The 12,244-nt window shown below is 42.2% G+C and overlaps 1 protein-coding gene across 6 annotated transcripts in view; it reads right to left on the bottom strand.

Moving 5' to 3' along the window:
* Positions 1-12,244, bottom strand: part of snx14 (sorting nexin 14) — a 230,521-nt gene that overhangs the window by 25,682 nt on the left and 192,595 nt on the right. For all 6 annotated transcript variants that reach the window (XM_043696231.1, XM_043696228.1, XM_043696230.1 and 3 more), the window contains one exon: positions 10,148-10,243. In XM_043696231.1, coding sequence (XP_043552166.1) covers positions 10,148-10,243 — 96 coding nt within the window. The remainder of the gene's footprint in view (positions 1-10,147; positions 10,244-12,244) is intronic.

Below are 12,244 nucleotides of genomic sequence, written 5' to 3'. Positions count from 1 at the left end.
TGTCTTGCACTTTGGAAAGTCAAATCAAGGTAGGAGTTTCATGGCAAATGATAGGGCCTTAAGGAGTGTAGTGGGACAGAGGGACCTTGGAGTTCAGGTGCACACTTTGCTGAAAATAAAGTCATAGGTGGACAGAGCTGTGAAGGCGGCTTTTGGCACACTGGCCTTCATCAGTCAGGGCATTAAGTATAGAAGTTGGGAAATTATATTGTAGTTATACAGGACCTTGGTGAGGCCCCACTCGGAGTATTGTTTTAGTCACCTTGTTATAGGAAGGAGGTTATTGAACTGGAAAGAAGAAGCTTAGAAGAATATTGCCAGGACACAAGGGTTTGAGTTATAGGGAGAGGTTGGACAAGCTAGGACTTTTTCTTTACAGCATAGGAGACTGACGGGGTTTAGGTAATGGAAAGACTGCATAAAATCTTAAATAACTGAATAAACAAGCTGACCTAAAACTAGGAACCATGCTTTAAAATATAATGTCACCCACTTAAGACAAGAAATAAGGAGATGGGGTTTGGGGGGCTGTTATCATTAAAAATAAACTGAACTGGATTAGCCATTTAAACATAGCAAATATGAAAGCAGGTCACAGACAGGAAACTCAATACTAAACACTCAGCCACTGACCACCACTAGTCTCAAGTCTTGTCCACTTAAGAGGCAAAAGTCAGGAGAATGATGGAACACTCTCCATCTGACCAAATGGGGCACTCTAGAAACTTGACACAGTCTCGGGCAAATTAGTGTGCGAGACTGCCAATTCAACCACCATTTTCAACGTTCAGCAGGGACAGCAAGAACATTTTCTGATTCAGTATGTGGATGTACCATGTGGATGTGCAAAACTTGACCCTCTCTTGGGAAGTAAGACAGAGCAGATGACTGAGGTGTCAATGGGGGAGCATTTTTGAGTGACTATAATTGTATTAGTTTTAAAATAGTGATGGAAAAGGATAGACCAGATCTAAAAATTAAAGCTCTAAACTTTGGAGAAAAGCCAATTTTGACAGTATTAGGCAAGAATTTTCAAAAGTTGACTGGGGGCGGATGTTTGCTGGCAAAGAGATGATTTGAAAATGGGTAGCCTTCGAAAATGAGATACCAAGAGTTGAGAGACAGTATGTACATGTTAGGGCGAAGGGCAAGACTGTTAGGTGCAGGGAATGCTGGATGATTAGAAAAATTGAGGTTTGGTCAAGAAGAAGGAGGAAGCACATGTCAGGTATAGACAGCAAGGATCTAGTGAATCCCTAGAAGAGTATAAAGGTAGTAGGAGCAGACTTCACAAGGAAATCAGGAGTGCAAAAAGGGGACATATGATAGCTTTGGCAAATAAGGTTAAGGAGAATCCAAAGGGATTCTACAAAAGCTTTAAGGACAAAAGAGTACCTAGGGAGGGAACAAGTCCCCTTAAAGATCAGCAAGGGTGCCTATGTTTGGAACTGCTGGAGATGACAGAAGATACTAAACGAGTATTTTGCATTAATGTTTATTGTGGAGAAGGATATGGAAGATACAGAACATGGGGAAATAAATAGTGACATCTTGAAAAACATCCAATTACAAAGGTGGTGGTGGTGGCATTTTAAGCAAATGAATATAGATATGAGTGATATCTTAAAATGTGATACCTTAAAATGCATAGAGATGGATAAATCCCTGGGACTGATCAGGTGCACCCTCGACCTCTGTGGAATGTTAGGAAAGTAATTGTTACGCCCCTTGTTGAGATATCTGTATCATCAATAGCCCAGGCGAGGTGGCGGAAGACTGGAGTTGACTAACATGGTGCCACTATTTAAATAAGGAAAAGCGAGAGAATTGTAGACCAGTGAGCCTGACATCAGTGGTGGGCAAGTTGTTGGAGGGAATCCTGAAGAATGGGATTTACATGCATTTGGAAACATTGCTTTGGGTGTGGGAAATCATGTCTCGTTAACTTGACTGAGTTTTTTTGAAGAGGTAATGAAGACAATTGAAGACGGCAGAGTGGTGTATGTGATCTATACGGACTTCAGTGCAACATTCGACCAGGTTCTGCGTATTAGTTGGGTTAGTGATATTAGATTGCATGGAATACAAGGAAAACTAGCCATTTGAATACAGAACTGGCTTTAAGGTAGAAGAGAGGGTGAAGGGTTGCTTTTCAGACTGGAGACCTGTGACCAGTGGTGTGCCACAAGGATCGGTGCTGAATCCACAGCTTTTTGTCATTTACATAAATGATTTGGACATGGACGTAGGAGGTATAGTTAGTAATTTTGCAGATGACACCAAAATTGGAGGTGTAGCGGACAACAAAGAAGGTTACCTCAGAGTACAACGGGATCTTGATCAGATGGGTCAATGGGTCAAGGAATGGCAGAGAGTTTAATTTAGATAAATGTGACGTGCTGCAATTTGGAAAGGCAAATCAGGGTAAGACTTATACACTTAATGGAGAGTGTCGCTGAACTAAGAATTTGGAGTGCAGGTTCACAGTTTCTTGAAAGTGGAGTCACAAGTACACAGGATAGTAAAGGTGGTGTTTGGTATGTTTACCTTTTTTGGTCAGTGTACTGAGCATAGGAGTTGGGAGGTAATGTTGCAGCTGTACAGGATATTGGTTAAGCCACTCTTGGAATATTGCGTGTAATTCTGGTCTCTTTGCTATGGGAAGAATGTTGTTGAAAATGAAAGGGCTCACAAAATATTTAAAAGCATGTTGCCAGGATTGAAGGGTTTGAGCTATAGAGGAGGCTGAATAGGCTGGGCTGTTTTTCCTGGAGTATCAGAGGCCAAAGGGTGACCTTACAGGGATTTATAAAATCACTAGGGACATGGATAGGGAGAAGGTGGGGTTGTCTAAAACTGGAGGGCATAGGTTTAAGGAGAGAGGGCACAGGTTTAAACAGAAGCCTAAGGGGCAATATTTTCATGTAGGAATGACCTGCCAGAGGAACATTTAAAAGGCATCTGGATGATTGTATGTATAGAAGAGTATACAGGGATGTGGGCCAAATGCTGGTAAATGGGACTAGATTAATAGAACATAGAACATTACAGCATAGTACAGGCCCTTTGGCCCTTGATGTTGCACTGACCTGTGAAACCAATCTGAAGCCCATCTAACCTATTCTATTCCATTTTCATCCAAGTGTCGTTATTTTAATAGATATTTTTATTGAAAATTTTACATTTTTACAAGTTTACAAAATAAAAAAAATCCAAGTATAAACATTGATATACAATTAAATCTTAAATAAATAATAACCAAAATTTAACAAAAGAAAAATACTGAGAGAAAAGAAAACTCAACTAACTACTAATCTAACCTACAACTAACCAGAGTGTATAATTAAGTCTCTTACATTATTCAAATAAGAGAAAAACAAACGACGGATAACACAGAAATTTGGTAGTGAGATACCTGCTCGGAATGTATTAACATCAAATGTAATAAAACCCGTATTCGTGCGGGATTCCTCTCCCAAGGGGCCCCGGACCAGCCAGGTTCGCCATCTCAATTAAATAAAAGCCCTTGTTAGGATGGCCAAAATATCTGCATTTATATAATTCAAGAAGGGCTGCCATATTTTATGGAATAATTCGGATTTTTGGTGCACCATATTTGTAAGGAAGTCAAGGGGAATACATTCCATAATTAATCTGTGCCAATTTGAAAGTCCAATGGGGCCCTCAGCCACCTAATTTACCAAAATATTTTTCCTTGCACAGAAAGAATAGAAAATAATCTCTTCCCGTGCATATCCAGGGAGGGTAAGTTTGAGAAGCCCAAAAGGAGAGATACAGGGTCCACTCTAATTTCCGTTCCTAAGATTTCTGTCAGAGCACTTGCTACTTTACTTCAATATCTACGGATCTTATGACAGGTCCATAAGGCAATGTACAACAGTGCCCACCTCTATTTTACATTTGGGACACATTGGAGATGCTCCAGCCTTAAATTTTGCCAATCGATCCGGTGCTATATGGGCCCTATGAAGTATCTTCAGCTGAATAACCTGAGTTCTGTTGCAGATGGTGATTCTTCTAGGGTTTTCCCAAATGTCATTCCACGTTTCTATAGAGATTTCTAGTCCCAAATCCTGATCCCATGTTTTAAGCAGATTGTCCATATCTCCCGATACTTCATCATGTAGTAAATGATAAATAGTACTGACGGAAGATACCCCCATTGGCCATAGCACTCTACATTCTCTATCTGATTTATAAAGACTATCTAATAACGTATTCTTCTTCTTTATGTAATCTCGAATTTGGAAGTATTGAAAGAGGTCTCCATTAGGTAATCCGAATTTCTGACGCAGCTGTTCAAAAGACATCAGGACCCCTTCTTTAAATAGATCCCCTAAACAAGAGATACTCCTGGATATCCAGAGTTTGAAAGTGGCATCTGTAAACACCAGTTGAAATCCCCATGCTCCCACTATCGGAGCATAGGGGGATGTTTTATGTGAATTACCCTCATTTTGCCGCATTATATTCCAAGCTCTAATTGTGTTTAGTATTATAGGGCTTTTACAGTGATCCGTAATGATTTTCCTCTTGTCTGAAAATAAAAGGTTCATAAGTGGGCATTTTAGTTGAGAAGCCTCGATGTCCAGCCAGATTGATTGTGGGTCAGACAAGAGCCAATCAGCTATGTAACTTAATAGGGAACTTAACTGATATTTCCTAAAGGTGGGAAGTCCAATCCTCCCCTTGCATGTGGAAGCTGTAGCTTCTTCAGCTTAATAAGGGGCCGTCTAGGATTCCAGATAAAGGAACCCAACCAGCCATATAATTTACGTAGTGCCAGCCTCGGCAGCATCACCGGAAGCATTCTCATAGGGTATAGGAGACGGGGCAGGACATTCATTTTAATTAGTGCTATTCTATCCAGCCAGGAAATTGGAAGATCTCCCCATCGCATTAGGTCCTGGCCTTATTCTTTCCAGTAAATGCACAAAGTTAGCCTTGTATAACTGAACAAATACTGGGGTAATAAAAATACCTAAATATAAAAAACCCTCCAGGGACCACCGAAAGGGAAAGTGGGATCCGTCCAATAAGTGGGATATACTAGCAAGGCCACCCATTGGCATAGCTTCCGATTTTGAGAAATTAATTTTCTAGCCTGAAAATACACTAAATGTATTAATAACTTGGATCAAAGGATTATTGAGAAATAGAAGATTATCTGCATAAAGGATAACTTTACGTTTACCCATACCAATTACTTACAGTGTGGAAACAGGCCCTTCGGCCTAACAAGTCCACACCGCCCCGCCGAAGCGCCGAAGCGCAACCCACCCATACCCCTACATTTACCCCTTACCTAACACTACGGGCAATTTAGCATGACCAATTCACCTGACCTGCACATCTTTTGGATTGTGGGAGGAAACCGGAGCACCCGGAGGAAACCCACGCAAACACGGGGAGAACGTGCAAACTCCACACAGTCAGTCGCCTGAGGCGGGAACTGAACCCGGGTCTCCGGCGCTGTGAGGCAGCAGTGCTAACCACTGTGCCACTGTGCCGCCCACAATCCTCGGGGCCATTTTATTAGGATCAGCCCGTATAGCTTTTGCTAGCGGCTCAATTATTAGCGTAAATAGCAATGGCGAGAGTGGATATCCCTGACGGCAGCCCCTATCCACACTGAAGCTATCCGAGCCTAATCCATTGGTAATCACAACTGCTTTGGGATTACTATACAGTGTTGAGACCCATTTGGTAAACACCTTTCCAACCCCAAACCTTTCCAATGTGTAAAACAAATATGACCATTCAACCCTGTCGAATGCCTTTCCCGCGTCTAATGAGACGATTACTCCTGGTACCTTTCCCTGATGGCAGGCTTGAATCACATTCAAAACCCTTCTAACATTGTTGAATGACCTATGGCCCTTAATAAACCCCATCTGATCCTCCTTTATGATATGTGGCAATACCCTTTCTAGCCTCGATGCTAACGTTTTAGAGAGGATTTTAAAATCTACATTTAGCAAGGATATTGGTCTGTATAACGCGCAATCTTATGGGTTCTTTCCTTTTTTAAGGATAAGAGAGATATTTGCCTCTTTCAGCGAAGGCGGGAGACAGCCCTGACTGTATGAGTAGTTATACATGTCCATAAGTGGACCAGCCAATATTCCTGTAAATTCTTTATAGAATTCAGCTTGAAAGCCATCTGGGCCAGGTGCTTTACCGCTCTGAAGTTGCCTGATTGTGTCAAGTATTTCTTGGATTGTTAGGGGAACATTCAAGACCGATACCTGTTCTGGAGTTAGGCCCGGAAAGGTCAGGTTTTTAAAAAATGATTGCATCCTCCTAGTCCTAGAGGGGTCCTCCTAGAGGGGTCTTCTTTTTCTTTGCAAGAAAAGCTAAGTATCTACCAGGTTTATCGCCAAATTCATATAACCTTTGTTTTGCAAATAATATTTCCCTCTTAGCCGCTTGGGTAAGGGTGGTGTTTAGAGCTGTCCTAAGGACCGCAATCCTTTGCAATTTGATAATAGAAGGTCTGTCAGCGTATGCTGTTTCAGCCGCTTTTAAGCATGCTTCAAGCAGACGCTGTTGTTCTCCCTTTAATTTTTTCTGGGTCGCTGAGTATGAGATGATCAAACCTCGCGCGTAAGCTTTGATGGTCTCCCACATCATTGATGGGTTGCTAGCCGTACCTAAATTAATTTCTAAAAAAGTTTTAAATTCTTGAGAGAAGTACTTTACAAATTTACTATCTTTCATCAGGAAGGGGTCCATACGCAAATGCCAGGGGGATGTCTCATCGTTCCTCGCCTTGATTTCCATATATACAGCAGCGTGATCGGAAATTCCTATACTGCCTATTTTACAGGATGATATGGAATTTTAAAAAATTGAGGGGGCAAAAAAACATATCGATTCTGGTATGGCATTTATGTGGATTGGAGTAAAAAGAAAAATCTCTGCCCTGTGGATGAAGGCATCTCCATACATCTACTGGTCCTAATTTTTTGTTCAAATCCAACAATTGTCTCGATCTGGGAGATACTCCCGCAGTACTCTTGGGAATCCTATCTATTTCCGGATCCATAATACAATTAGAAGAAAAAAAAGGCCTGATCAAATCCACCCTGTCATAATTTCAAGTGTTTTTTATCCAATAAGTGTGCCTCCTATAGGAGTGCTATATCAACCCTTTCTTTCTTGAGGTTTGATAATATTTTCTTCCTTTTGACTGGTGAATTACTCCCCTTGACATTCCTGGTGCACCACTTAACCGACTGATCAACCACGATCGTGCGGGCAAATCAGAGACCCCTCGGGAGGGGAAACCCTATCCAGAATATCCGAGCTAGAGCATATAAAATTCACAAAAATAAAGGCTCTCTAATACACTCACAACAGTATAATAAAAAACTATTTCTAAATTAAAAAAAAGTATTTAAATGGAGATTTTCCCTTTGTTCCCAGGAGGTATCACTTCCTTTCCAAAAGTCCATTATATCCTCGCCCAACCTGTGCCCCACCCTTGACCCAGGTGCTCCTCAATAGGATGAAAAAAATTCAAATATACTACAGAGTTAGAGTTAACAGTGAGCACCCTACCCCCACCCACACCAACGCCTGGATATATTTGGTAATGTTAATACCATGTATAAACATATATCACATAAAATTACAACCTCAACAAGTAATAATTAAATAATACAAAATAACAAGGGAAAACAGCCCAGCTCCTAGAGACAGAGGTAAAATAGAATAAGGTAACCACCTCCCTCCACCAACATTAACTAGACCCCCCGGCCAAATAGAATTAAAAAAAAGAAGGGGTGGGGGGGGGAGAAAATCGTTAAGTAGAGAACAAATGAATAAATCCCTCTCCCCACCCCACAAGATAGTATTAAACAGTAAGGTAAAAAAAAGGGGAGGGGGGTGGACGTAAACCGGAGTGGGGGAAAGCAAACCAACATCAATTATCTCTTACAATTTATCTAAGAGAGTCCAAAAATTCCTTGGCCTTTTCCGGCGATCCGAAGTTATACACGGACCCTTCATGGTTAAAGCGTAGTGTCACTGGGTAGCGCAAAGAGTACTGAATATTTAAGTTCCTTGAACACTTCTCCGCCTCATCAAATGCCTTCCTCTTTTAGACCAGAGCTAGGGAAAAGTCCTGGAGTAACATGATCTTGGATCCTTCATAGATCATGGCTTGGGGATTTTTTTCCAAGATTTCTGGAGGCTTCTAAGAGCATCTGCCTCTCCTTGTCGCTCTGCAGCCAGAACAAGACCGGGCGGGGACACTGGTTTGAGCCAGGCCCAGGTATTGCAACCCGGTTGGCCCATTCCACCCTTACCTGGCCTGACCCCAGCCTCCAGATTTAAAAGCTGTGGAGGTCACTGATCAAGGAACACTGTAAGCTGGCCTTCCTCTTCCCGTTCGTGAAGGCCCAGCAAACGAATATTTTTTCGACGATCTCTATTCTCGAGGGCGTCAATGTGATTCTCTAAGGTCCGGACTCGCTGTTCGAGAGTCCGGACCCGATCCACGGTCGATTGTGCTATAGTTTCGGAGGTTGCGGCCTTTAACTCCGCCCCTCCGACTCGGCGCTCGATTTCCTTGATGTCTCGGTCGTGCTTTTGCAGCGCAGCCGAGAGCGAGTCCCATCGGCTTCAGGATTCTTCAATAAAAGCGTTGATCTTCGCATCGAGTTTGGAGATTATTTCCACACGGCTCGCCACCGTAGGTAAGTCCCCCAGGGCGGCTGCGGACGCCTCTGCTGCAGATGGAGAGGGTGGGCGTGGGGTTCCTGCTTGCTGAGAGCTGCGGGCTCCCTTCCCTTTAGTCATTTTTACTGGTGATTAAATTGTTTAAATTCAATACTAAACAACTAATTACATTAAGTGAAACCTAGTTTAAATGATTTGATGAGTGTGGTGGGGGTGGGTGACCCACTTTGCCCAAGTCTTGGGAGAAGCACTGTAGACTCAGACTTGCTGGGTCGCCGCCATCTTGGACCCCCCCATCCAAATGTCTATCCAATGACTATTTAAATGCCCTTAAAGTTGGCGAGTTTATTACTGTTGCAGGCAGGCTGTTCCACATTCCTACTACTCTCTGAATAAAGAAACTATTTCTGGCATCTATCACCCCTCAATTTAAAGCTATGTCCCCTCCTGCTAGCCATCACCATCCAAGGAAAAACACTCTCACTGTCCACCATATGTAACCCTCTGATTATCTTATTTGTCTCAATGAAGTCACCTCTGAACCCTCCTTCTCTCTAACGAAAACAGCCTCAAGTCCCTCAGCCTTTCCTCGAAAGACCTACTCTCCATACCAGGCAACATCCTGGTAAATCTCCTCTGAACCCTTTCCAAAGCTTCCATATCCTTCCTATAATGCGGTGACCAGAACTGTACGCAATACTCCAAGTGCAGCCGCACCAGAGTTTTGTACAGCTGCAGCACGATCTCATGGCTCCAAAACCCAATCCCACTACTAATAAAATACTGAATAGTGAATATGGAATACTGAATGGACTCTTAAACTCTTAACATTCCCCTGTACCTGTATTTTTGTTTTTGCCACTATTTACCTACTATTTACTATCTGTGCTACTTAATTATGTGATCTGCCTGTATTGCTCGTAAGACGATGCTTTTCACTGTCCCTCAGTATACGTGACAATAAATTCAATAGCTAACACACTATGTCTTCTTAACAGCCCTATCAACTTGGGTGGCAACTTTCAGCAATCTATGTACATGGACACCGAGATCTCGCTGCTCATCTACACTACCAAGAATCTTACCATTTCCCCAGTACTCTGTATTCCTGTTGCTCCTTCCAAAGTGAATCACATCACACTTTTCCGCATTAAAGTTAGGATATCTGGTCAGCCTGGACAAGTTGGACCAAAGGGTCTGTTTCCGTGCTGTACAGCTCTAGGAGTCTATTACACTATTAGTGCAGAACACCTGCCACGCTTCAAATGATTGGTGTGGATAAATTGCAAGAAATTATTTTTTGTTTGAACATAACCAATGTGTAATGCTCTTGTTTTCTGCAGACTCTTCCATCCTATTAGTATCCTGTGGAAAGGTTGTTGAGTTTTCAGCGAGAGAGCTTGGTCACTGACTTCTTGGTTTTAACATAAGCTGCTCTTACCTGGAATGTAGTTCATCATTTCATCAAAAGTGTTTTTTGCTCTCCTTTGTTTATCTTCAAGAGATCGAGGCTCCGTATTCTCACAGAAGACAGAATCTGCAACAAGAACATTTTGTTGTAGTCTTATTTCCCTAATCAAGTCAGTGCTAGCAAAGTGAATTACTGACACAAATATTTCAAAACCACATTAACCAGAGGTTAGTAATTTATAGTACAAGGAAGTGGTTTTTCATGTGACCATGGGCTCCGTTAACAGCCCACTCTGACAGCATGATCCTTGCCACATTCATACGCAAACTTCTAAACAAGCTCGTGACAGTGTGAATCTGAGAGGGATATCGCCTTTGTTAATCATACGTTGTCCAACATCTCTCAATCTCTACAGGCCCCTCTAACCTCAATCTCTATATTCCTTCAATTCTAGCCTCTTGCAGATTGCAGATCCTTCAGCCCTTAGCTCTGAAATTCCACACTTAAATTATGAAAAATCAATTCCCCCATCCCCCACCTTTGAATTATTCCTAAAAATCTACCTCTTGGCCATGCTTTCGATTGCCTACCCTAACACCCCTCTGGTTCAGTGTTAAATTTAGTTTGATCATACATCTGTGAAGCGACGAAGAGAGTTATTACATTAAGGCAACCACAAAAATGCAAATTCCTGTTGGTATAATTTTAGTCCTAAAACCAGTGTGGCAATTATACAATTACATGTTTCCTGTCTTGCATTATTTTTAGACCTGCTAATGGTCAACATTTATAGGCACATGAAGGACATAGGAGAAGGTGGCGGCCATTTAGACCCTCGAGCCTGTTCTGCCATTCTAAATTATGGCTGATCATCTTTGCTAATTACTTTATCATTTAATGTTATTTAGGGCTCAAAATCTCTCAATCATGGTTTTGAATTTACTTAACAACTGAATACTTCCACAGTGGTACAGAATTCAAAAGATTCAGTACCTTAGTGAAGATGTTCTGCCTCATCTCAGTCCTTACTGGAATTTATTTCAGAGACATGTCTCCACACCCATAAAATTATACAGTACAGAACAGGCCCTTCAATCCAAACATATTTGCGCTGCCAGATTAGACGACTACTTACACTAGTCCAAATTTCCTGCAATAGACCCAGAACCTTGAATATTTTGACACTTCAAGTACTCATCCAAGTACCTTTTAAAGAAGGTGAGGTATCCTGCCTCAACTATGCTCCTAGACACTGCATTATCTGAATGAAAAAGGTCTCCTCAATTCCCATTCACCTGCCTTTCACTTAAAAACTACGCCCCTTGTTACTGATCCTTCAGCTAAACAAAACAGCTGCTTAATATTTACCCTATTCATACCCCTCAATCTTATGCATCTCTATCAGGTCCTCCCTCAACCTTCTTTGTTCCACAGAAAACAAACTGAGTTTATCCAGCCTCTCTTCATAGCTGAAATTTTCCATTCCAGGCAACATTCCGGTGAATCTCCTTTGCAACCGAACTAGTAAAACCACATTCGTCTTTATCGATTTCCTGATGAAAAGCATATGCCCAAAACGTTGATTCTCCTGCTCCTCGGATGCTGCCTGACCAGCTGTGCTTTTCTAGCACCACACTCTTTGATTCTTCTTTATAGTGTGGTGGCCAGAAATATACACAATACACCAGCGGTGACCTAACCAAAGTTCTTTTCACTCTAACATAACCTCCCTGTACTTGTAATCTATGCCACAATTGATAAAATGATAAGCATCATGCAAGTCTTAACTACCCTATTAACCTCTCCTAGGAGAAAGTGAGGACTGCAGATGCTGTAGATCAGAGCTGATAATGTGTTGCTGGAAAAGCACAGCAGGTCAGGCAGCATCCAAGGAGCAGGAGAATCGACATTTTGGGCATGAGCCCTTCTTCAGGAATGAGGAAAGTGTGTCCAGCAGGCTAAGATAAAAGGTAGGGAGGAAGGACTTGGGGGAGGGGTGTTGGAAATGCGATAGGTGGGAGGTGGTCAAGGTGAGGGTATGAGGCCGGAGTGGGGGTGGGGGCGGAGAGGTCAGGAAGATTGCAGGTTAGGAAGGCGGTGCTGAGTTCGAGGGATTTGACTGAGACA

This window comes from Chiloscyllium plagiosum, chromosome 9 (assembly GCF_004010195.1).
Source record: "Chiloscyllium plagiosum isolate BGI_BamShark_2017 chromosome 9, ASM401019v2, whole genome shotgun sequence".
NCBI lineage: Eukaryota > Metazoa > Chordata > Chondrichthyes > Orectolobiformes > Hemiscylliidae > Chiloscyllium > Chiloscyllium plagiosum.
The sequence above is the reverse complement of the archived record's forward strand: the minus strand, read 5'-3'. Positions and strand labels throughout refer to the sequence as shown.